General features: G+C 39.0%; 1 protein-coding gene across 1 annotated transcript; it reads left to right on the forward strand.

Moving 5' to 3' along the window:
• LOC137945912 (J domain-containing protein spf31-like) lies at nucleotides 1-26,612 on the forward strand. Its single transcript, XM_068792003.1, has 9 exons — nucleotides 1-183; nucleotides 6,718-6,808; nucleotides 6,913-6,973; nucleotides 17,418-17,495; nucleotides 18,942-19,015; nucleotides 21,905-22,018; nucleotides 24,377-24,484; nucleotides 26,010-26,048; nucleotides 26,154-26,612. Exons 1-9 carry the CDS (start codon nucleotides 95-97, stop codon nucleotides 26,238-26,240), a joined length of 741 nt encoding a protein of 246 aa, XP_068648104.1. The 5' UTR covers nucleotides 1-94; the 3' UTR covers nucleotides 26,241-26,612.
• Nucleotides 26,613-26,619: the final 7 nt, after the last annotated feature.

The following is a 26,619-nucleotide window of genomic DNA, read 5'->3' on the forward strand; positions in this document are numbered from 1 at the left end:
TTAAGGAGTGAACGCTACGAACTCGGGGTGGGGTGTCTTGGATTTGTTGGTGTTTCCAACTCTTTGCTCCCGATTCCAAGTCGGGCAATTAACGATGGGCGAAGCGGAGAAAGAGGAGGATTTGCTCCTCAAATCCTTCTTCGCTGAAGTTAGCGAAGTCGAGAGAGACAATGAAGTCGGAAGGTGAGTTCAATCTTTTTTTCCGTCATGTTTATTCTTTAGCTCTTCCGGGTAAAATATTTTATTTTCATTTCATGTCACATATTTCGTCAGTAAACGGGATGTTCTCTCTCTTGATTGTGCTAATTTCGTCGTGGAATGATAACTAAGGGGTTGCATGAACACTAACTTCTAAAAGACTCCAATTTTGTGGAATTAAGAATTATAATGCTTTTGTCGCTAGGGACGTAAGGCTTTATGCAAATTCTGGAGTTCTTGTGTCTCTGTTGTTGCACTTCTCAAAGCACTTCTTACCTTCTCGCCGTTGTTCTCGCTTGTTTCTTTGATGGATATGCATCTCATGCAATACTTCTTTCTGTAGTAATTAGTGGCAGTTTAGCTAGGTGTTTTTTTCTGAGTGGAGGAAATTATAGGAAAATAAAAACATTCCGTAGGCCATTTTGCTTTAGCAATTCATGAAGTTGTTTGTGGCTTCAATCCGCGAGGATGTGCAGGATTGCAGGAACCTACTTACCTATCATCCAGCTCTAACTTGAAAGCTAATGTTAAAAATGTATACTAACAACGTTTTCTTCTTTTATTTTATTTTTCCAAGAGTCTTTAACGGTTTTGCACTGGGTCTTAAGGTTGGATAGCAACACAATTACTTAATGTTGTTTTCACTTCTCACGACATCCTTTGGTCAGGACTCCTTTGCTTCTTTGGTAATTTGGGTAGCTCATTACTTCCGCCTATTTGATAGACAGATTTAATTGAACAAACTTCCTGAGATGCCAACCTGGGGAGGCAGAAAGTTGGTTTCTGAAGATTTGATGGTAATGATGATGAATACTGCCTTGAAAATAAATTACAAGGTTTATGTTTGTAAATAAAGAGTTACTGCCTTATTTTTTCTTAGTGCAGATTCCTCTATCATCCTTGAAAGTAACATGAGAACAAATTACAGCCCTTTTATCACTTGAAAATTGCTCTTTGTTTCAGTTTCCCTAGCTTTAAAGTTTTCAGCTGCAAATGTCAAATAGCAGCTCTGTTCAATGAATAGATATAGTCAACAAATGGAGCTTACTCTTTGGTATAGAGTAGTCCCAAACTCTTTAGATACGTCAAGTAAAGTGGATATACTACATTGACAGTGACTTTATATGTCTAATTTTCTGTCAATTTTAATGTTGTTTTGATGATTGTTATTATTATGTATTTACTCTTCTTGTTCCTATTTATCTTATTTTTTTATCTGTTATCTGTTTATTATTTATCCTTTGGAACTAGATTCAGGTACCCCATTTAGATAGTATAATCCGTTCTTCTCATATCCCTCACCAATCATATTGTTCATTTGGAGATCTTAAGAAACGCACTTAAAAGGAAAAAAATGTTATTTGGCATTTAAGTGTTTGAGTTAGTTGACTTCCAGATAAAATGCTAACAAGTAATTTGGGAATAAACAATACAAAGGGAATAGACATTGAAGAAGCAATTCAATTTGTCTCTTTACCTACATCATGAGATTCAAGCTCATCTGCTAATGTAAAAGAGGAATAAGAGGTACAGTTGTGCAGAGAAGAAAGAAGTTAATGATTACTTGTTATGTGAGCTGATGCACCAGAATCAATGACCCATCTTTTTTAAGGGGAGGCAAGAAAAACTGAAGTACTTTGATAGGTCAAGAGTACCATTTGTTGATGTGGCCCATCAGATAACCATGTAGGCATCTGGGCAACATGCTCTAATAGCTTACATTAATCTTCTTTTGTCACCTTGTCTCTTTGTTTCAACTCCAAAGTTAAGATTGGAGCTACTATCTTGTGCTATTGGATTAGCCCAGGCTGGTCTGTCAAACTTATTCCGATAGAATTTGGAACTACGACTGCCTCTCCCAAAGTAAATACAATGTCTGTCATCTCTACTGGCCTCATCTTCTCCCTCTCATGATCACTGCTTCTCTGATATCCACCACCATGTCTAGAATTCTGTAGTAATTTTAATGAAGATGCATCAATCTTGCTACACAACATTTTCTGCCCTATGAACCCTAGCAAACATTCTGTAGTGATAGTTCATCGATATTTGCAAAAATTTGAGCTCGAATGGCCTCATATTCAGGATCTAAGCCACGACAACAGTGAGATACATTCACTTCTTTTTGTTGCCATCTCATATCGTCCTCATCCTTAATAAAAGGATGATACACACATGTTTGCCTGCTTCTCATCTTACTGTAATAATCTGTTACATTTACTCCATCTTTTCAACTAAACAGTTCCGCATATAATTCTTAGATGTGAGGGAGGTTCCCTTCCTGCAAGATACACTTATTAAGAGTCCTCCAAATGTCTCTAGCTGTATATATAATTTGGGCACTAATATTTGTTTTCATATTGCTAAGCAACCAAGACTCAAACAGAAAATTCTCCTCCTGCTCTTTTGTCATTAATGAAGAAGGTGTTCTCTCACCATTCTAAACGAAAAAAAGAAGTGTTTCACCATGTAATGATTTTTTGTGTTTAGCACCAAGGTATATCTTGACTGCTCTACACTATATCACATAGTAAATCCCATATAACTTTATGATAATCTGAATGATAGAAATATTCTTCTCTTTATCAACACTTACACGAGGTGTGAGGATCTTACCAGCACCTTTTGAATACAGCTCATGATTATACTACACAGTAATACTAATCAGCACCAAAGTAGCACCAGTTCTGTAAGAACAATACTGAATTACTGGTTCAAAACACTATCCTGCAAGGAGAATCACTATATAACTGTAAGATAGGGAGTGACATCACTAATCAGCTATTACAAGTATTAAATCAACCCAGTGCAATGCTCCAGCACTCAAAAACAACTCTGCGGTACGTCTTGTCTTTGTACCCAATCATCTTAGCACATAAAAATCAACCCAGAAATCTCTATCACTGCGTACATCTTGTGCACGTCACCAATTTCATATGCAAAACAAGTTAACAGAAATTACTTTATAAAAAAAGTTAACAGAACATACAGAACTAACAGCAAATTCAGTAACAATAAACAGTGAACAGCTCCAAACAGGCAGATAATCACACCCACTACCCTCTGCACAGGCTAGATTAAGTATAGACTAAGTCTGCACTTAAAGATAAATCCAACTATGGGCATAACAGCATTACCAATTGCTTACAGAGTACTAATGTTTTCCAACAAAAAGGATAAAAGAAGAGTTTTTAGACGCTCAGTCTCTTAATAATCAATTTTTTTTTTCAAGATTAGGTTTGTGAAGGCCTAAAAGAAGAAAAAATTAAGAGCAATAGGAAAGATCTTACCAATAATTCACAATCATGCTCTGCTACTATGGAGAATTTGATTTTGGTTGAGATTTTGAGAAGAAAAAAACAAAGAGAAAAGGAGGGAAAACCAGGAAGTTGTGCCTGAAAAAACAGGAGTCTCTCCTTCTTATATTGATTCATCATATTATTATGATTATTATTTTTTATGTTATTGTTAATATTATTTGTTATTTCCTGTCAAATGATTTGAAATCCTGTCAATAGTTAACAAAGGCTATGCATGTCAATAGTTAACAAAGGCTATGCAAGGAAGTCTAATAAATTACAATCTTGCTACTGGTCAACTTCATTAACTGTTATTATTACTATTATTATTATTATTACTACTGTTACTGATATACGTAATATTATTTGTCACTTTTGTCAAATGATTAGAAATTGTGTTAATAATTAAATTTGCACCCTACAACAATGGCTAGGCGATTATACATGATGTAGATTAGAAATGATAGAAGATACAAGACTGATATGCAATACAAAAAAAAAAAGAAGGAAAATGACTGATATGCAACCCCAATACAGCGAGGTAAATGATCTTCTTGAACACAAACTAATGTCATAAAAAGCTTCAAGCACCTCAGAAGGCTCAAATGCAGCCATAGTGAGGGACTTCCTTCGCTTGGCCCGAATAACTCAGTTGTCTTAATTATATGAGTGGTAATGAGCAGTACTTGTTAGTTTGAAGAGAATTTATTTGTCTATGGTGTGAAACCCTGGAAGCAAGATATTCAGTTGGTTTTCTTTACCCGGGGAAATGCTGACTGCAAATGGTGATTTGTTTTTTACAAGACGTCCTAACATCTTGGTTCTTAAATGGAGTGTGCATCTTATATATTAAGAGTTTTTATTTTTATTTTTTATAAAGATGTATTTATATAAACAAGAGAAGTTACAAAAGAGGAGGGAGCAAATCCCTTACAATCAACAATTGTAGGGTAGCTCCCTGCTTGGCAAGCACATCTATTGCCGAATTTGCGGATCTCAGAATGTGAAACCAAATACAAGATACAACTGAGGTAATTTCTAAAATGTCCTGAAACATATCCCAATGTCGCCACGGGGGAGGGGATGCATACTCACACCATCCAATGGCCACCTTTGAGTCCCCTTCAATATGAAGAGGACCGTTGCACTTGTCTCTAAAAACACAGAGCCCAGAGAGGAGGCCATGAAGCTTTGCTGACGTAGAGTTGGATATGCCTAGAGGGCCGGCATATGAGAAAAGTTGATAACCGGAATGATCCGAAATAACCCTGCTGAAACCAGAAATCCCAGGATTACCAAGAGAAGAGCCATCAAAGTTCAACTTAAAGTAACCGGGTTCAAGAGGAATCCATTTTTGCAAAACTGGGACCTTTGTCCCAAAGTGCATGATTGCCAAATTTCTCTAGTTTTCACAGATAGGGGTGCCCAAAAATGAGGAGAAAAACTTCTTAGTCAGAAGCCAAGTAGATATATGACCTACCACTCTGTCCGCGACCCGATCTGCATATTCACTTTTTGCATCAAATCATCTTCGATTGCGCTCATTCCAAAGCCCCCACGGAATGAAACTAGCACAAGCAGAGAACATCACTTTTCCGAGGCCAGGTAGAGGGGTACCAATGAGCGACTTATTGAACGAGATCAGATCAGTTGCTATGCAGAATTGTAACCCCAACATACTAAGAATGGAAGTCCACACCTTCCAAGAGAATATGCATTGAAGCAGAATGTGGCTGGTGGTTTCAGCTTCAATGTTGCAAAAAGGGTACATGGGGTCAATTGAGGGGTGACCTCTTCTTCTAAGCACGTTTGCCAAGAGAATCTTGCCTTGACGGACACTCAACATGAAAAATTTTATCTTTGGAGGAGCACATAGACGCCATACAAAATAAATCTCATGCTCCCTCAGAGACGGATTCCAGCCATCAATGAAACCATATGCAGATGATACAATGAAAGTGCCACTTTTGTCCGGCCACCAAATGAGCTTGGGTTTAGGGTTTAAGAAGTAGATCATTAGTTTTTTTTTTTAATTATTACACACACACACACACACACACACACACACACACACACACAAGTGTGTGTGCACCCACGCACTCACTGACACCCACACACACACACGCACACCCACGCTTTAACCAACACCCCCCCACACCCCCCCACCAGAACCAAAGGCCCAATCCACTTACTGTTATTTTTAGTTGATAATCCCTTATGCTAGGGATACACTTCCTTTTTAATCTATTTATTTTTTATTGTTTAAAATTGCCCTCCCAGCCTCTAATAGTTGAAGATGATCCTAATATTGTTATTGGCTGGATGAAGCGCAATGTTGGCCCCCCTTGGAGGTTTCTACATATTTGGATGATGCCTGCGAAATTTCTGAGTCCCTTACAGTTACATGGAATTACACTCTTCGTGCGTCTAACTCTAGTGCTGATTCTTTTTCTAAAGAGGGAATTAGTTGTCAACACTTTGTTGCAAGGCATAGCATGCCCCTTTGGTTGATATCTTTTGGGAGTTGGCTGGAGCCCTTTCCCTGCTGTATGCTTGGTTTTTTGGCAATAAATTTTTGGAAATTGCAGGGACATAGAGAAGAGAGAACATGGTGAAGAAAAAAAAAAGAGCGAACGAGAGAGAAGAGAGATGCAATGATAGAAACAATAGAGACTGGGTAGGGTTGATGTGAAAACCAAGTCAGGGAGCAACTAGGGTTTGATTGAACCCTTTCCTTTTTATAACTTAAACTATGGGAATAAGAGTAATGCCCCTGCTCCTCCTTACACCACAGGGAATAAGACTCCACAAGAAAATACTTTCCTAGAAAACTAGGAAACTAAGTAAACTAAATTACAATTTTTTTTTTGAAAATCAAATCACAAAAAATTAATTTATTTATTTGACCTGAGCCGTGGGCAAAGTTATGAATCTTCAAAAGGTTCATTATCAGATGAAACGTCTGTACATAAGTTGATCTTCTTGTTGAATATTGGTGTTTTTATATTGATGTCGTGTGTTTTTGTTTGCCCAAATAGTGCGCATCAAGTGACTATTTTTTTTTTGGTTAGTGCATCATGTGACTTTAATGAAATCAAAACGAAAATAGCTTCTATTCAAGGATAACGTTCTGGTTGGTGTCCATGTCCAAAGATCCTATGAAGCTTGCTTTTAGAGCCACACGAATGTTCTTATTTAAATTGATTGTTAACGACTGCAGGATTCTCTCATGCTTCAAGTTGAATGCTTTTGAGCATCTTAACCTGCCTTTTGATGCTGCTCCAGAAGATATAAGGAGGCAATACCGAAAGGTATGTTCTGTGTAATTGGAATTCCATGGTAACACCCTTTTGAACTCCATGTGAATGTTTATATTTGTGTTGCTGGGCTGTTTACTAATCTCAAATTATTGTAGCTGTCATTGCTTGTTCACCCGGATAAATGCAAGCATCCACAAGCAAAAGAGGCATTTTCAGGTATGTGATGAATATGTGACAAATCTCTTAGATAAGGGAAACGGCCATAAACTCTGAGTATGTCTTGTGGCCTCGGCTTAACTATTTTGGGCTAATTTTAACTTACAAAATTTCGAAAAAGATGATATCCAATTTCACTTTTGATTCTTTAAAGGTGTTTCATTATTAATATTCTTTACTTTTCATGTGCTCTTCAGAAAAAATAAAAAAGAGACATCCCTGAGGAAGCAAAAAACCTTTATTTTGTTTGGTCTCATTTCTACTGTTAGAACCCATGAAGCCTTTGGTTAAGTAATTCATGTTTTTGGTACCAATTATTTTCTCCTGTCTTTAGCTATCTTCCGTGTGGTTTGTGAACTTTATGGAGAATGACGGCAAGGAAAGACAAGTTCTTTGAAAGGTGCTTGTCAAATTGTCCTTCTTTGGTGAACTTGGGGTTAGATGCTTCTTTTCTTTGTGGCTGGTTCTCTTCCTGATTATCTTTGGTTCTGTGATCCACTTCAGCAAACAAATTTTTTTGGAGACCCCTACAGGCTGCTTGTTCCCTGGTCTTTTAACCAATACAACAGCTTTCAAGAGGAAATCTTTGTGGGGGTTGTTACCAAAATGTTTAATTCACATTATCTCTAGGCCAGTTAGAAAAGGTCTGTTGGTGGAACTTTAACATCAGCCAGAGTTGGCTTTTGCTTCTGCCACTGTAGCACAGTTTGTAAAGTGAGCTGGATTGACTGTGATTTGAAAGATTACTAGAGATTTGAGGACATGAAATTGATGTAGGATGGAAAAGGCATCGTATTTGTAAAGAGTTAAAATGGGATTAATTAATGTAAGGACATTGTTGATCTATTTCCTGTTTATATGCTCAAAATACATTTTACCCTTTGTCTCCTGGTTAAATTTCATATTGACTCTCTCTTGGTTAGGTTTTAAAGGAAATCTTTTTGCCCAAACTAAACAATTAAATACATATTTGTATTGAGCCTTGGTGATTGACTGACGGGAGTTTTTTTTTTTTTTAAAAAATCTCTTGTGAAACTGAATCCTTATTATTGTGTTTCTTTAAGTTGTAACTCCTTGTATAGACTTGGATTCTGAACCATTCCTTTTTTTTTTTAATTTAATGTTGTTATTGTTCTCTTTGGTTGGAATTTTATCTTGGGAAATACAATTCCATTTTTTTTTTTTTGGATTTGTTCAAATCTTTTGTGTGAGTTCCTTTGTTCTATCTCCTCTAGTATGGGATTTTGGTGTGATTCTTTTACAACTTTCATGTGATTTTGGTGGCACAAAATTACTCCCTTTTTTCTATTTATTGATTTCTGTCACCACTGTTTGAAGTCATCTTTTGTTTTTTTTTGTTTTTTTTTTTTGTTTATTTGTGTTGGAATGCATGCACACAAAGAAGTAGAAGGGAAGAGGTATTTGAGCATGGTGAGAAGAAGGAAAACTCTGTGTAGAAGGGGTTCTTGTTTGTTTTTTAATTTCTCTATTGGAATTGTCTTCAAACTAGGAAGACACTGTACAATTCAATTATAATAGATAATAAACGAGGTTGAGAAGATCAAGCTTGATCACCGTTTTTCTTCTTTCTCCCTCTCTTACTATGGTTTTTGAATATAACAATTTTAAATTTCTACTTTTCTTCTTTCACCTCCTGTTCCCCTTCTTTTATGCCATGTGTTGCTCTGTAGTTGATGTTTTCAAGCTCCTCTCTTCATCTTAATTCTTTGTTTTTGGCTAGGGGTGGCATCGAATTGAGCTGAGCCCGAACTTGATTTAAATATTTCGAGCTCAAGCTCAAGCCAAGCCTAGCCTCGAACCTAAAATTGTAATTGACCTTGAGCTCAATAATTTTAACCGAGCTCGAGCTCGAGCCGAGTTCGAGCTCCAACCTACATTTAAAACATTGCATAATATATATATAAAATTATGCATACATTTTACATAAAATTGGGCATAATCTCTACTTAAAATTGGACATAACCTCTGTATATTAACCATGCATAAAATTATCTATACACTATGCATAAGATTATTCATAAAAGTTGCATAATCATGCATAAAATTTATTCAATAATAAAAAACAAAAACATTCCTTTGAAAAACAACGCTAGTTTTGTCCATTTGTACTCAATTAAATCGTTCTGATTCAAGGACTGGAAAACCAGGTCATGAAGACAGAGAAAAAGTTTAAGAAAAATGGTTTTGGTTGACTTAATCATATGCCCATTTTCGTTTTTTCTTCGGAGCATGGATTCATACAACATCAGTTCTGAAATGCTACCAATCTGTTCTTCTGAAAAACTCGAGTGGAGTTAGCATTAAGAGAATACCTCAAACAATTTGAGTCTCTTCAAGAGCCATGAGGAAGAGACAGCCGGATTTCAAGAAACGGTTTTTTTTTCCCACTTGCTTGTGATCTCGCACATGCGAAATCGCACAATGCCTTCGCGCGCGCAAGGGGAAAAAATTATTTCTCCCCTAACTTAGGTTTTTGGTTTTCCGCCGCGATGACATGGGGGGCGGGGGGGGGTCTAGCGGCGCCGGTGAGGAGCTGTCGTTGGGGCTAACGGCTGCAACGGAGGCGGCGACGACGGAAGCAGCAGTGAAGATAGCGGTTATCGAGATGACCCGGGGGTAAGGGAATCTGCGGCAAAGGTGGCCGATGAGCAGTTGTCGACGACGATGGAGGTGGCCACAACAACGTACGGGAGGGGCTCGACGGTGATTAAGGATCGACGACGGCAGACGAAGGGAGGAAGAAATCAGAGGTAGAAATCGAAGTCGATCTCGAAGACGACTCCCACTCCCGGCTTCCAGCTCCCGGTCCTGAGCCCTAGTTAAGTTAACGCCAGCCAAAGCTTGCCCAGGTTGGGAAGGTGGGTCCCAGAAGAGAAATGACACATGGTGATCAGATCAAGTGGGATGTAGAAGTTGAGACCCATACTGTCAATCATGCAAGTCCACACCTTTTAGGTGAAGCCACAGTGGAGAAGAAGATGATTCACGGTTTCAGCCTGAATGGGCAGAGAGGATCGGGAGTGGTGTTACTACGCTTGATAAGGTTGTCTGCAGTGAGGATCTTATTGTGACATGCACTCCAAAGAAAAAACTTCACCTTGGGAGGGGCCGAGAGACGCCTAACAAAAACAACCGGGTGGGGGTGGGCGGCCGAGACCATCCCATAAGATGGTGGTAGGCCGAGGAGACCGAGAATCGTCTGCTATCATCAGAGAACCAGATCATCCGGTTCACCGTTTGAGGGCGAACAATAACACTACCAAGACTATCAATCAAGCCACAAACAGAAATGGCTTTCTCATCAGTAAGGGCGCGTCTAAGGCAAAAGTTCCATGAGCCATTCCCCCAAGCATCAGAGACAGATAAGTCACGACTAGTGGTGAGCTGAAGCAAAGGTGGGTAAGACGAGGCAAGAGAGCCATCGCCTGACCACCAATCCATCCAAAAACGCAGACTGGAGCCATCCCCAACAAAGAACCGAATGGCAGTGCAGAAAGTGGAAAACAGTTGAAACATGGCCTTCCAGATGGCGGAGAGATGTTGATAGTTTCCATCAGTGATCCATCTATCTCCAAGACGCCGAAGCTTGAAGGCAACCATTGGCTTTCACAAAGCTCTCGAGGAAGAGTTGAACTTCCAGAACTACATGAGCAATAGAGCATGCCCTATTTCCTTGGTGCGCCTGATCCCGAGCCCACCCCAAGACTTTGGCTTACACACTTCATCCCAATTGACAAGGTGATAATGAAATTCATTTCCAGTGCCACGCCACAGAAAACGTTTCTTAATCATGTCAATGCGCCGGCTAATAGAGGCGGGGCAAGCCAGGAAGGAGAGGAAGTAGTTAGGTATACCCGCGAGACAAGAATTTAAGAGGATCAATCTACCTGCTTTGGAGAGCATCCTACCCTTCCATGTGGAGAGACGACGTTCAAGCCGTTTGATCATCGGAGCCCATAACCCCATTCGGGATTTGCTGTTAGTAAGAGGGAGGCCCAGATAGTAAGTGGGAGCAATCGCAACCGGACAACCCAAAGTCTCTGCCATGATCTGAAGCAAAGGGGGGGGGGATCAATATGATATCCTATAATAGGCGACTTTCCTCAATTAACTTTCTGACCAGAAGTGATCTCAAAAAGGCCGAGAAGGGCCTTAATGTTATGGACCTGATCAAGGGCGCCAACGCCGAAGCATATGGTGTCGTCTGCAAATTGGAGCAAGGGGATGTCAAAACAACTCTGATCAGAGATGACCTCTAGCCAACCAGTGCTGCGAGCAGAGTAGAACATAGAGGATAGGTACTCAACAATGATGTTGAAGAGGAGCAGGGAGAGGGGGTCTCCTTGATGGATGCCTCGAGAGCCCCAGAAGCCACAAACCGTGCCATTGAGAAGCAAGGAATACGAGGCCGAAGAGATACAACTGCAGATCCAAAACCTCCATTTGTCACCAAATCCCATACGCTACATAATGTTGTCTAAGAGGGACCAATTAACCCGATCGAAAGCTTTTTCAAGGTCCAACTTGAGAACAAACCGCGGCTGACCCAACTTGGCAAAATGATCCACAATCTCATGCGAGGCCATAACAAAGTCGAGAATGTCATGGCCTTTGATAAAGGCACTTTGACCCGGTGGATGATGGTAGGAAGAATAACCTTGAGACAACAGGCCAGGATGCGGGCAATGGTCTTGTAAGGACTTGAAATGAGACTAATCGGTCGGTAATGTTGAGGGCGTTCCAAACTAGCTTTCTTGGGGACCAGAGCAATAAGGGAGGCACCCACGCTCTTAAAAGTGATTCCACGAACAAAGAAGCTTCAGACCATGGAAATGATATCCGATCTCAAGGCGGGCCAGCAAGCCTTATAGAATTGCTTGTTAAAACTGTCACGCCTCAGGGCCCGATCTCGGAGGAGACCCAGGACCACATCTTCAACCTCCAAATTAGGGAAAGGAAGTTCAATGAATCTCGCCAAAATAGGGGAAATCACGGTGAAGCGAACGCTGGAAAGTCTAGGCCGGTGGTGTTGCTCTTCCCTGTATAGATCTGCAAAGAAACTGAGAAAGAAATCAGTAATAGAGGTCCTATCCTAGGTAACTTCGTTGTAAAAAAAAATAGACAAGGAGGTGACCCGGTTAGTCCTCCTACGGGCCGATGCGATAGCATGAAAGAACTTTGTGTTAGCATCACCCTCGGCCAACCACTTGACGTGGGCCTTTTGCTTCCATTGAACCCTTTCAAAGTGTAGAATAGATTACTCCCTATCCATACTTGCTGAACACTAATATTACAGCAGGTGGTTAATCTTTTGAGCTAACCATATTTGCCACAAAGAGGACCATTGTCAGTCCACCAATCATCCCAAAAATTGATCTTGTCAATTATCTTATCTTTATGCTAGAAGTATATGGTAATTTTTGTTTCATTTTGAGGTGTAATTAGGGAGATATAAGCGTTTATGTGTAGAGGGGCATATTTGTCACATTTCATCCTTTTTTCATAAGTGAGTATATAAGTTATTGAGAGTTGATCCCAGACCCTATTGAATGCTGTTCTATTCAATGCAACCTTCTCAACTTCTTCTCTTATATTTTTCTCTCTTTTTTCCTCTATTTATTCTTAATTTTCATATTTTACATTTAAACCTGCTTTATCTGTTTTTTTATTTGATACCCGAACAAGTTTTGACAAATTTTCTCCAGCTGAGGCCAGAACTAGGGCTTTGCGGTAAAAAAAAACATACCCATTATTTTTTATCCTTGTTGTTGTGTGATGGAATACTCGAGCTTCCCTCCATGGTACTAGGTGTGGATTTGGAACTCCAGATCTCCGGTGAGAAGAGATCTTTCGGAGCTTTGGCCAGTCTTGATTCCTCTCTCGTGTTCGCCGAAAGGATATAGACACACTTCCATTCTTGGAGTCGAAAGCTGAAATCTTCTCGACCCTAATTCTTCACCTCGAGGTGTGGTTGATGACGGTTTGCCAGTCGGGGTAATTTGTTTCGTGTCTTGATCAATTTTCCTCTTCATCCGGGTCGACCCTTTGCTGCTGCTGCCTTGGTTGGATCTAAACAGGTCCGATACCTGTGGCGTGTCCCACTCAGAAAGGTGGGGTAGAGGGGGGATTGGCTGCGGGGAGAGGTGGATGTCGGCCCCCCTGAGGGGTCTCAAAGCCACCCTCCCTCATGCAATTAACCCCAATCAAAGCGCTTTCATCGGAGGTCGAAATATCTTGGACTCTGCTATGGTAGCTCACAAACTACTTGATTCTTTGATAAAATCAAATCATCCCCGAGTTGTTCTTAAACTTGACTTCTAAAAAGCCTTTGACCGTGTCAATTGGAAATTGATTGACCACTTGTTTGACCAAATGGGATTTGGCACTTGTTAGAGATTCTGGATGAGAAATTGCATCTCAACTGCATCACATTCTATTCTTATCAATGGAAAACCCTGTGGTTTATTTAATGGATCAAGGGGAATAAGGCAAGGGGACCCACTTTCACCTCTGCTCTTTACTCTTATTGCCGAGCATCTATCGGACATGGTCGCCTAGCCAAATGCTCGGGATGGCTTACCCCCTAATTTGCTACCCCGCACAGGACATTGCCCTATTACAGTACGCAAATGATACTATCCTCTTTTGTGAAGGCATTATGAGCCAAATCTCTCACATCAAAGCTTTGTTCCATCTATTTGAAATTTCCTTTGGCCAAAAAGTGTGCTAGACAAAAACAACCATCATTGGGTTTAACATTGAACCCGATTTGCTGAACTCCATGGCTGGCTACTTGGGATGCAAAAGGGCAACTATTCCCTGCACTTATTTGGGCCTACATTTGACTTCTGGACTACCTTCCAAATGCTCCTGGCATCCTGTTATCGAACGACTGGAGGGTTGATTGGCTACTTGGAGAGGAAATTTTTTCTCCAAAGCAGGTAAGTTGGTACTCATAAAATCTTGCCTTCATGAAATCCCTGGCTATTTTCTATCTATGTTCTGGTGCTCTGCCTCAATCAGAGACAAAATCGAGTTCATCAAAAGAAGATTTCTATGGGGAGGGGCCAAATGGTGAAAGGAAGTACCACTTGGTGAAATGGGATGAGGTGTGTAAACCTAAACACCTTGGTGGACTTGGGATCCGTAATACAGCTATTACAAATGCCACTCTCCTCCTGAAATGAATTTGGAAATTCAATGTCTTCCCAAATCTGATTTGGAGAGCTTTAGTTGCTGTTAAAGCCAACAAACAGTCGGGTTGGTGGACTGAGGGTGGGAGACGCTATCGACTGTCCCCTGTTTGGAAAAAATAGCCATGCTTCTTCCTGATTTCAAGAAGGCAGTTAAATGCTATGTCGGTAATGGTAGCCTCACAAAAATTTGGTCCGATTGGTGGATCAGTTGATACAACCTCAACAACGGTTTTGAGTCTATCTCAAACTTGGCAAGAAATAGTGATACCTCTATCTCAGACATGTGGTCTGAAACCGGTGGCTGGAATTTGAACCTTCAAAGAGTTTTTTCGGATTCTGAGGCCATTCTGGCTTCTAATCTACTCACTAGTCTTGCTATGGTAAAACCCCGGATTCAACCTGATACTCTAATCTGAATCCCCTGTCCAAAAGGTACCTTCTCAACTGCTTCAACTTACAACTTCCTTAGCAACCCCAATTCAAACCACCCCAATTACCCTGTGGCCATTGCCTGGACCCTCCTTGCCCCCCCATGTGCAAAATTCTTTATCTGGAGCGCTTGTAGAAATAGAATCCTTACCTCGGATTCCTTAATATGGCGCAAAACCCCCGTCTTGGATCCTGCTTGTCCCTTTTGCCAAAACTCTCCAGAAACTGCCAACCATATACTCTTATCTTGCCATTATGCCCATACTGTCTGGACTACCCTCAATAAAATTGGGCTTTAGTACTGTTCACAATACCTGTCATCCACTATTCTCATTGCTAGACTCCCAAAGCTTGGAAAACTGCTTCTATCATGCTGTGTTGGACATATCCTTTGGGCTCTCTGGGAGGAAAGAAATCGCAGAAAATTCAACTTCAAAACTATCCCTACTGAAATTTTGATAGATAATATTGTGGGTAACGTAACTACTTGGCTATTGATCCGAAAGGAGTTTAGAAGTTTTAGCGGCTCTAATCTTAGAGGAAACTGGCAGGTTGTAGCTGGTTTGACCCATCCTTCTTGCCCCCCGACTATGGCAATATGGGCCCCTCCACCGGTAGGCCATTACAAACTAAACTTTGATGGAAGTGCTCTTGGCTACCCTAGTCCTGCGGGATTTGAAGGAGTTATCCATGATACAAATGGCTGTCTCCTCTTCTCCTTCGCTGGGCCACTTGGAGTCTCCAACTCCACCACTGTTGAACTTTCAGGACAACTCAACGGGCTTCAAATCTTCACAATTGAAGGGGACTCAAAAACTGCCATTGATTGGTGTGCAAAGTCAATCCTTCCTCCTTGGCGGCATTGGGATATATATTTTGATATTTGTAATTTAATTTCTCTTATAAACTGTAATTGGAAGCACATTCCTTGTTCTGATATATATATATTTGAAAATGGGCGCATTTCATTCCAAAGCCCGAAGGCAAAGAGAATACAATCAAGGAGGGGGAACCGTTACCATGAGGGATTGGAGGGTATCCCCCTCTTTAGTTAAAGCATCAGCATGGCCATTTGCTAATCTTGGAAGATGGGACCAACTACAATCACAATTCAAACTGAGGTCCTGGATTTCAAATAGGCCTGTAACGCCATGGCCGGTCTTTCTTCCCTGAACACCTACTAATGATGCTCGTGGAATCCTCTTCAACATGAAGCATGCCATGAAAACTATTGCGAAAAATTCGCAACCCATGAACAGCAGTATGGAGTGCGGCAGTGGTCGTGTCAGAGTGACCTAAGGGGCCAGTGAATGAAGAAAAAATCTCCCCATTTGAGTTTCTGAAAATGCCTCCAAAGCCAATGGCCTTGGGTTGTCGATAGAGGACACATCAAAATTGAGCTTTAAGACAGCTTCAGGAGGAGACCACTCCACTTGCGCAGACTTCTAAGGTGATGGTTAAGCTAGCAACAAGATGCCATCTGAATCTGATGAGGCTACCATTTATCGCCTCAAACAAATCAAGAGAGCAAAGCCAAGGGACCATGTGAGATGATCCTTTCAGCAACAGCACGCTATGAGGAAGATGATTGCCAGAAACATCGTTGATTTCTTTCTGAGCAAATGCCCAAGGGATGAAAGACAAGCCTGTGTTGAGCATTGCCTTACACAGCATGGGAAGAGGAATACCCATTGCCACAGACTGAAGGTCACCAAAGGTTTTTGTCAAACAGAGCATTGATTGCTTGTATCCAGAACAGTTATCTTTCTACAGTTGAAATGCAAGATGCAACATTTGCCAAACAGGGGTGGAGACAATTTAATTCCTCATTTACATGCTTCAATTTCTTTAACTTTCATTATCCTTGCTAGTTCAGAATGTCTTTCTTCAGCCTCACTAGTTCAATAGAAAATAGTTTTTTGGGCCCTTGAACTAAGGATGGAGATGAGGGAGGTGCAATAGGATCATTACAATCTTCTGAAGAGGGCTCAAACTTCTGCTTTTTTAGAATCATTTAATTCAAGGCACAAAAAAAAGTGTTTGTATTTAGATTAGGGTATTTTGCAGTATCTGGGACCTTTTAGTTAACTAACATAAAATATAATACATAATATGGCCCTCTGCAACCACAGTTTGACTCTTGGGATGGAGGAGATGGTGGAAGCTTCAATTTTTATGCTAAGGCATGCTTGATTTCGATAATTCAAAACAACCATAAAAGGATCCTCTGTGCAGAAGCTTAACAAGAGTTCTGGTGAATTCCGTCTGGGCCTGTTGGTTTTACAACCTTTTCATCTAACACTGCTTCTCAAGCATTCCTATCTCTTATTGCTTGTCGAAACATGAGATTAGAAAGACACTTGGAAGAGGCTCAGTGTAAACGTACTGTTGAATTTTTTTCAATGTTGGAAATTATTCCAAAGTGTCTGTAAATTTTCTTTTGTAATATAGTGTTGAATGTTTCATGCAGTTATTATGCTGTGCGATAAACACTTTACATTCGTCCTTTATGTGCATAGTCCACAGATATTTCATGGTCTCTTTTGACGTTCGTCATATGTAAAAGCAAATTAATTTCTAGAGAAACGCTTAATTCACAAGTTAGGCTGGAAATCCCCCCCCCCCCCCCCCCCCCCCCTTTTTTTTTTTTTTTTTTTTGAAGAAAACAAAGTTAGGCTGGAAACTACCACAAGCTGTGACATGTGAACCCAACATAATCTGGAGTTCTTGATTTCACTATTTTTAACCTGATTGTCTAGGATGGTTCTTGTTTGACATTTAGTTTATTCTCTGAGCAGCATTAGCAAAGGCCCAACAACTGTTACTTGATCCTGAGGAAAGGCAGTATATTCTCAATCAAGTTAATGCAGCAAAAGGTGAGAACTAAGATTTGTATACTTCTGTTCTGCTCTAATGTTTAATTTTCCCATTGTCATTTCAACAACCACTCTCCTACTACTATTGAAGTTTTCTTTAAGTTACAAAAAAGAGTTTAACTTTCTTTTTATTTTATTTTTCACATATGAGTTTATCTGGTGAAGAATTTAGTTAAAATCTCCTCATTTTGATTGGTTCAATAATTACTTTGTTGCTTTCTTCACTTAATACCGGGCCATTTGTCAGTAGCTTCTTTTCATGTCAGCCTAACAATGCTTAAGCTCCTAGTATCATTTGATTCAATATTTTTGCTGTTATGGTTTTTTGACGCGTTGCTTTACATTTGTTTTATTTCGAGTAGGTGTGCATGTAAATGGAGTTTGTATCAGGTCCACACCTTGTCGGTGCAAATATGTGATATTTTTTGGCCTCTTATGAAGCATAACCTCCTTTTTTTTTTTTTTTTTTGAAATGCTTCCTTCAAGTGTATCCTCCTGTTTTAGGATTTGGCACCTTTTCTTGAGCAATATACTTTTCCAGTGTTTTATATGGAAAAGTACTATGAATTGGCCAGTGACACTATATGGAAGAGTACTTAGCTTGAATAAAAGGTGCACAGTTGGAGAAAATTTGTTACTGGTGCACAATATGTGGCCTGATCTGCTTCATTGAACCATAAAGTACTATGAATTGGTGTCAGACTGGGTCTGGACAAGTCTGGACATAAAACTTTGCCTCTCTCTCTCTAATATTTTTTATAAATAATTTGTTGGAAAGAGTTGTCTATATAGAAAAATGAGTAAAAAGATCTTTAGTTTATTAGTTGGGAAAGATGGTTCTTAACTTGACTAGTCATTTTGGGATAGGCCTCGAATATAACTTCTAACATGATATTAGAAGGTGCTCAGGCATGAACTACCTCAGATTGTCTACATGTAGTAGGAGCCAGAAAAAGAGGCGTACACGTGAGGAGTGTTGGAAAGAATTGTCCCGGAAAAATGTGTAAAAAGATCTTGGGTTTATTAGTTGGGAAAGAAGGTTCCTAACTTGGCTTGTCATTTTGAGATGAACCTTGGAGCCAATTTTTAACATAATCAAGTGATGTTCTTATAATCTTCTTATTATTTATCTTAATTTCTAAAATTAGGAGCTCTATTTGTAGGATTAATATTTTTTTTTTGTTGAAGCTTTTATACTTGATAGCTTTGAGTCTCTATAGTTGCATAAGTTTTCTGCCTGAAACATGCATATGCATTTTTGAGATTTATCTTGCATGCACTTGAATGTTATATGCTGCACTCCTGAACTTCTGAAATGCATGAAAATATTTTGTTTATTGTTGAAATGTGTACCCTCATTCATGCTTCTGCTATAATTTTCTTTGCTGTTTCATTGAAACACACGCTAATGTTGTTTGGCACATGCATGAACTCCATGAGATGCAGAAGAGCTCAGGGCCAAGCGCAAGAAGCTGTTGAAGAAGGACAATGCTTCTAAAATAAAATCATTGGTTGATGAGGTAATATAAAGTTACTTCATGTTAGGTCCATCGATGTTCTTGTTCTTAATTAAAAAAGAGAATGATAATCTTTAAATATTTGCTGAGATTATATTATATAGGAGAAGAGGAGAAGAATTGTTGATGAACTCCACAGACAAAATAATAAAGTATAATTCAAAAAATTTCGATGGAGTGGAGAATAAGATAAAGCAAGGAAGAAAAAATGTTCTTTATTTACTAGGTCTGCCAGCCTTTGACTTTACTCCATAGACCATCTGACTGGAATGTGGTAGCATGCATCTTGAAGTTCCTGAATAGCAGTTAGGAATTATAGCCATATGAATTTTCTGACTGTCCCTACGGCTGTAATGGGCCAGTCCTTGTACATTCCCCTCTCCATGTTAAAACCTCTCACTTGTCAAAAAAAAATAATAAATAAAAAAGTATAGTCATCTGAATTGAGTGGTTCTTGACTTGATGCATGCTGCTTGAGATGCCCCTGTTGACTAGAGGAAAAGAAGGGTACGAGCCTCAGCTAGTACCTCACACTGGTGGTAGATGGAGCCTTTGGCACTATGGCCACATGGAAAAGGTTCTAGCATGAGGCTGTAGGATCAAGTCTCACTGGAATATAGGGTTCAAAATCCAAAAAACCAAAATTTCATATGGGTAGGTTGGGTACAGGCTCAGCTATGAGTCATCCTAATGGACCCAATTGTTTTGGAATACTTGGATGACATCTGCACAACTTGATTATCAGGCAACTTCATTTCTCTCTATTGCAAATTTTATCAGTTGAATTTTTTTTTCTTACGTGTGCTGACCGTTTTTTTCTTAATCTGCTTAATTGGGGCTTTATTTGAGTATTTTTTTTGTCTCTCTATTGCAAATTTTATCAGTTGATTTTTTTTTTCTCACGTGTGCTGACCCTTTTTTTCTTAATCTGCTTAATTGGGGCTTTATTTGAGTTTTTTTTTTGTCGAATGATGAGAATTTTATTGAGAGAAAGGAGAGAATTATTACACAGAGACTAGCTCAACAAAAGAAGCTAGCTAAAAACTAAATAAAAAACAAAGGTAAAAAAAACATCTAGCCTTTATTAGGGGCTTTGCTCAAAATTGGGGAGGGGGGGGGGTGTTGAACTGTTGTGTCTTGGGTTTAAATCTCACTAGGGGTAAGGGGGATGTGTTTGTGTGTACATTCAAAAAGAAAAATAAAAGAATCTAGCTTGGGGACTTATCTCTTGGTGGATGGAACAACGGTTTTATTTCATTGAAAGTGAAGGGGTGCTTGAGAGAATCAGCTTCCATAGTGGAAAAAGTCTGGAAGGTGAGGTTTGCTGCTTGTGGTCTGTCTGGTAGGTCATGCCTGTATAAATCTGCAAAATAACACACAAGACCTTTAGAAAGGTGATTTGAATAAGAAGATAAACTACTATCATTACTAAGAGAATTGGCAATTTTGTCTCCTCTGCAAAGAAGCAACTGAGTGCAATACATCACCCTCTTGGAGTTATCTGAAACACGGTCTCTGCTTTCAGTAAATCCTCTCTTGAGTTTGCATCTTTGCCTTATGAGTTGCACGAGCCTCTGCCTCTGTTGCCTCTATAGAACAATTTTCCTTAGCATGATCAATCACTTCAATCTCAGATAAAAAATCTTCTGTCTTCTATTTAAGACCGCTGAAATCATTTTGATGCCATACTTCTAGTTTCTGCTTCAATGCTTAAGTTTGAAAGAAAACCTAATTACTGGGGTGCCCACCACGTTGATTTCATTCCACCAATCCTCTAGACTTCCCGTGAAACCCTCATATGTGAATCAAACATTCTTAAACTGGAAAGGTGAGAGGCCTCATAGAATGGACCAATTTCACATAAAATTAGGCAATGATCCGATGCAGGCCATGGAAGACTTCAAGAATGAAATTTTGGGAAAAAGGTTGAGCCATCTCTCTGTCTTCATAAATTGATCTAATTTTGAAAAACTAGAAGGATGCTGACAATTATACCATATATAAATGAAACTTTTAAGTGACAAATTTTTATTTCTAAATTTATTAAATGATTGCATTTGAGTAATACAATCAACTCGATTTCTCTCAGACATAAAATGCATCGTACTAAATTCACCTCCCTGCAGCAGCATGCAGTGAGAGAAAATGAAGGTCCTTAAGGAGAAAGAAAATTAATGTCATATATCCAAAAGTTAAGGAATAAACCATAGGAAGGCCCTTAATTATACTTTATTACTGTATTATGCTACTCTTTTAGAATTCTTATACAATGGTCCCTTAAGTATGGCAATATTCCGTGCTTCTAGGCCTTATCTATCTAAATAGCTATATAATCTCTTGAGTATGTAGATAGAGACACCGGCTTTTTGTGATTTAAGGGAGTGGTAAGGCTTCCATTGAAACCCCGCCCCATTTGGAATCATTCTTCATTGAAAAACTTAAACATGCATTTTGTTTTTGGGCAGAAGAGGAGCTATTCGAATATATGGAACTGAATGTCTACAATCAGTACCCTTTTGAATCTATCTTTCTTTAGAGTTACTTGCATTTAAGCTCTTGGAACACTCAAAAGAAAAATTAATTTATGTTGAAATAATAAAAGTCAAATCACATATTTTATGTCATGTTTGATGATTTGAGGAGTCACCTAATTTATGTCTTTTTTTGAGTTACCAAAAAAAAACTCTTATTTGAATCTGTTGTATGAATCACTGATGGATGGGCTATAGTGAAGCATATTTATTGAGACTTAAATTCCTTTCTTCCATTAAAATGACAGATTAGGCTCTGCTGTATGTGCTAGACATAGACTGCACAATGATAATATTAAGTTTTCAAATTTCTATAGCCCTCTCATTCTCTGGGATTAAAGTTTTGACTTTGTAATGACAGGGAAAGTATGAGCAGCTTTATGAGCAATCAGAAGAGTTTCAACAACAACTAAAACTGAAAGTACGTGAGATATTAACAGAGCAAGAGTGGCGGAGGAGAAAAATGCAGATGCGGGTGTGTAACATGAATTCTTTTTATTTGAAGGCATACAATATGAATTTTTCTTTTTTACTGTCATAAAAAAAAACCCAGATTCTAGATTTTGGTCTTTATAGTTTACAAAGAAAAGTTCAAAAGAAAACTAATATGTTGTTAATGGCCATTTAAGATATGAGGTCTTTTAAAAGAAGTGTACTATTCAAGAAGCAAATTGTTAGCAGGTTGCATCTTGAAGAGCATGAGTTCATTGGGCATTTCAGATCTTGAAGATAGGTCTTTTAGAAGAAGAGTCCTATTCTAGACGCACATTTCTTAGCAGGTTTGCATATTGAAGAGTGGGAGTTCATTGGGCATTCAGATTTGAGTCGGATTATCAATTTGCTAAAAGCTGTCTAGTGACTTCCCTGACCAAAAATCCGTATCATATTCTTGCTCTTCCCAAGAGCTAAGGTTCAGTGCCATTGTTAGATGGATGGCGATGTTAAATGATCTGCATAGAGTTTGTTATTTGTTAGTGGTGGCATTGCCTCAGTGTGAGAAAATCCTTGATACGAAGGTCGTTGTGAGGAAAGCAACTTCTAGTGAGCTCTCATCAAACTTCTTTTTGAGAAGCCATGTCTAGGACAATACAAGATTTTTGTGAAGAAGGGAATAGCTCACTCCCTGCTTTGTTCAGTCTTTTTAGATATCTTTTGTTAAAGGCCGAAAAGGGATACTTCCATATTTTTAAGTCTGACAGTTCCTTGCTGACTTCCACTTACTATAACCTACAAACTGTTGGCCTGAACTTCAAAGATCAAGTTTTTACTGGAATGAAGCACATTATTAGTGATGTAGTACGTGGATAATGTGGTCGGGCCTTTGCATCAATGGCCCCTCTCGGGGTGGGTGTGTGAGTTGGGGGGTGGGGGGCGGGTTGGGGTTGGTGTCTGATGTGGGACTATTCTGCCACACAACTTTTACTCTCAAGCAGCTGGTCTTGTGGAACACATGTATAACTATACTCTAGTGGACTTTCTAACCCACCAATGCTCTCCCCATTTCCCGGCTTAAGCTTACAACCTGTCTCAAGACATGGAGAACATGAACAAATGAACAATAGAGAAATAAACATGTAGGTCTGATACCATGTTAAAGTTGGATAAGTTCTTCCTATGAATGAGTAAGTCAAAGTTAAAGGACCTTTTTGGATGAAGCCCAACCCAATGTGAGACTATTCTCCCGCTCACATCAACTCATTTTTAGACAACCTGAGACATGGAGCCTTTGCATAACTGTAGGCTTACCTACCAACAATTGTTATTTGATATAAGATATAAAGGGTATAATAAAAAAGAGAGGCTAGTTGCTTCGTAAAAATGGCTTCTCTCAGGCAAAAGTGGAGCCTTTTTTTCCTGAATAAACGCACTAAAAGGAGACAAATGAATACAAGGTCATGAGGGCAAGAATTAACTCCCAAAAGAACAAAAACATCAATTCAAGGGGTATGCTATGGGCATTTTTGTAAAAAAAGGGGCAAACTATGGTCAACAATGGGGTGTTGATAACTAACACCTTCTTGATGACTAACGTGATGGAGGCTCTTGAGCAGATCATTGTCTTCTCCCTTTTTCTTCCTTTACCCTCTTGTTTTTGCTCAATTTTTCCCATTTACTTTTTTTATACTACTTTCCATAAGGTGATATCATCTGTTAATAAATTTGAAACCCAACAGTTCAGAAGCTGCACATTCCTTGTCTCTTCTGATTGTCTTAGAAATATCTCCAAGTCATCTTGCTGTTGATCCTGTCGAACTCTATCTTCTCTTTATCTTGATGAGTTCACTTTGTGTAGTATCTGTCGAGATCTTTCCCCTCTTTGCTATTGTGAAAAATGAGAAATTGTTCCCTTATACATCTCTTGTAGCTCTATGCCTTCTACTCCATCAACATACCCTCCACCTTCATTTTCTAAAAAGATTAGGTTCTCCACTCTGATATTTTTGAGCAAGTGATAAGCACAATTTGGCCATGCTAGGATTAATCGGAGAAACCAACTACAGAGTTGTGGTCTCAGACAGGTGGTTGCTCGGATTCAGAATTCTGCTAGGTTGACCATGTGGGAGTTGTTTTAAAAGATTGTGTCTGGGCTTTGGTGTTTAAGGTGAATCTTTTGAGGGACGGGTCCCTTTAAGATTTAAAATTGTTTGCAGGGTAATTAGGAACTCAAAGGATCTAAGTGGAAGTGAACATTTACTTGTTTTGAGATAGGGACAACCCAAAGAAGTGCTGTGTTGTGAACTGCAGACAATTTTCTGCATTATTTAGTTTTCAGTTGGACTGAGATCTGTGTTGGCTATTGAGATGACTTTTACATGAGTTTGAGTGTTTTCAGATATCAGAAGAGGAAGGCAGATTGAAGAAGGATGAAGAAGAAACCAAGGAGATGTGGAAAAGGAAACGTGAACACGAGGAGCAGTGGGAAGGAACAAGAGAAAAGAGGGTTTGTTCTCTCAACTTTTGCTTGTTCTGTTATAATTCGTCTTTTTTATTTTTTGTATCTTTACAAGTATCTTGTTGATTTTGTGTATTCTATGATATGTAGAAGAGAAGTGTAAATCTGAGCAGTTCTTGCTGTCATTAACCTAAATCAAATTTTTTTTTTGGTCATTGTATAATACCTGAATGGTCCACCTTTATCACGAGGTGCAAAAGATTTTAATTTATTTTTTATTGAAACTGATGAAATTTTAGTAAAGAGAATAAAAGTGATATACAAAGGCACCTAGAGAGGTAAAGTACAGAGAGGAAACAGAAAGATAAAACACCACGAAAGCAGAAAGGGTGTGATTATCAAACTGAAAGGAGCTGATAATGAGGTCAGTGTTCATAGTGAAAGGGATACAGAAGTTATATTTTGCTTAATACTTTCAGTGAATGCATGGACCTTGTTGTCTAGTACAGCTTACTGAAGAAGTGACTGGAAAGATGTCATTGTGTGAAAAGTGTGAGGAGTTCCAGTGAAAGGCACAAGTATGCAGCATACCAAGGGGCCACTGGTTACACCATCTCGGTAGCCTGTGTGATTTTCCTGACAATGAACAGAACACTAGGTTATCCTTGTTAAGTCTCTCTTTTAGTCCTCTTTGTCTCTTTATAAGACTCTTGAGATTGTTCCACAGAATTCCGACAATTTTGGTAGGGGTTGTTTTTCTCCATATGGGATTTCGATTTTTCAGAGTTCCTTCTCAGTTCTATTTGCTTGTGGCTGGAAACAGTCTCGTTGTATTTAATTGTCCTGGATCCTTTTTTTGTTTTCTTTTTGGGAAATGTTGTTTCTTCTTCAAGATATTAGTGACAATGAATTGTGTGGCTGGTTCCTTGGCTAATAGGAGTGATTGTGCCCAGATACTAGTTTCCCTTTGACGTTCTGTGAATTTTTTTTTTGAAAAAGGATGTAAATTAACTACGGAGTTCTGATGGGATCCGGTGCATTAGTGCTGGTATGATCGCACCCGACGTTCTGTGAATTCTCCCTCTTCTTTTAACAGTCACTAATTTTTCTAGTCTGTAGTTAGCTCTATGTCCAGACCTGCCATTAATACTGGCAAAAGGCTTTAATTGAATCAGTGAGTTTTAACTGTGGTCTGTCTGCATATCAACTGACTTACATCTGTGCTATACTAATTCCAAGTGTTCTCCAATTTTTTCATCCATAATTTTGTCTTCCTTAGTTTTGTAAAAAAGAGGTTTTGTGGTCACAATTAGAAAAATTGAAGTTATAGGAAAACTTTGAACATATATATAGATCAAAGTGGAAAAAAATGATTGATGTAACCAACTACAATGTAGATGATATATGGATAGCTGAAATGACCTCAGGAGCAAATACAGGTATATTGACAAATTTCTTCAAGGATGTTGTAGCATATTGTGATCTCAAGGGATGTAACCACTTGGACAATTGGCATTTTTCCTATTTCTAAAGATGATATATTGTTTTTTAAGTCCTTTATTTGCATTCTCAGGTTTCTAGCTGGAGAGATTTTATGAAGACCGGCAAGAAGGTGACCAATTTCTAAGATTTCTCCTTCCTGCTTGATAAACTCGAGTGTTTACGCCAAAAAGCTTTTTGTTGGAAGACTGATAATGGTTTCAAAATTTTCTTGCAGGGTAAAAAGGGGGAAATTCGACCTCCAAAACTCAAGACTGAGGATCCTAACAAGTCATACGTGCAAAGACCAGTTAAGCGAGGGTAAAAAGACTGGCAGTTGAGTCGGTCAAAGTCTGCCTTGGTATCGAAAACCGATGTGGTTAGGAAGCCAGCCCATAAAGAATGGAGAATCGAGGCGGGTTTACATGAAGGTTAAAATACATCCTTTGTATCCATATGAAAGGGAAAAACTATGCTTATTATTTTGTCATTTATAAACGTAACAGGCCCGTTTACCCAATTGAACTGAGATATATTTCAAATTGTAATGTGCAATAGAGTTGTGAACAGACAGAAATATGTATGTCCAGAGTAACCAGTTGTACAGATGGCACCTATAGATCAGAGAAATGGTAACCTGGACTGACCTCCCTCTTAATTACATTTATCTGATTTTATTTTTCAAATGGAACCTCCATGTTGGT

This window comes from Aristolochia californica, unplaced genomic scaffold (assembly GCF_029961685.1).
Source record: "Aristolochia californica isolate CCGP_79_NKW_82.1479 unplaced genomic scaffold, dmAriCali1.0.hap1 SCAF_12, whole genome shotgun sequence".
Classification (NCBI taxonomy): domain Eukaryota; kingdom Viridiplantae; phylum Streptophyta; class Magnoliopsida; order Piperales; family Aristolochiaceae; genus Aristolochia; species Aristolochia californica.

Excerpts from the sequence above, each read along its gene's own strand:
- LOC137945912 (XM_068792003.1), top strand. The coding sequence starts at position 95 with ATGGGCGAAGCGGAGAAAGAGGAGGATTTGCTCCTCAAATCCTTCTTC. Across the intron at positions 6,974-17,417 it reads AGCAAAAGAGGCATTTTCAG|CATTAGCAAAGGCCCAACAA; the intron begins GTATGTGATGAA and ends TTCTCTGAGCAG. Across the intron at positions 26,049-26,153 it reads TTATGAAGACCGGCAAGAAG|GGTAAAAAGGGGGAAATTCG; the intron begins GTGACCAATTTC and ends ATTTTCTTGCAG.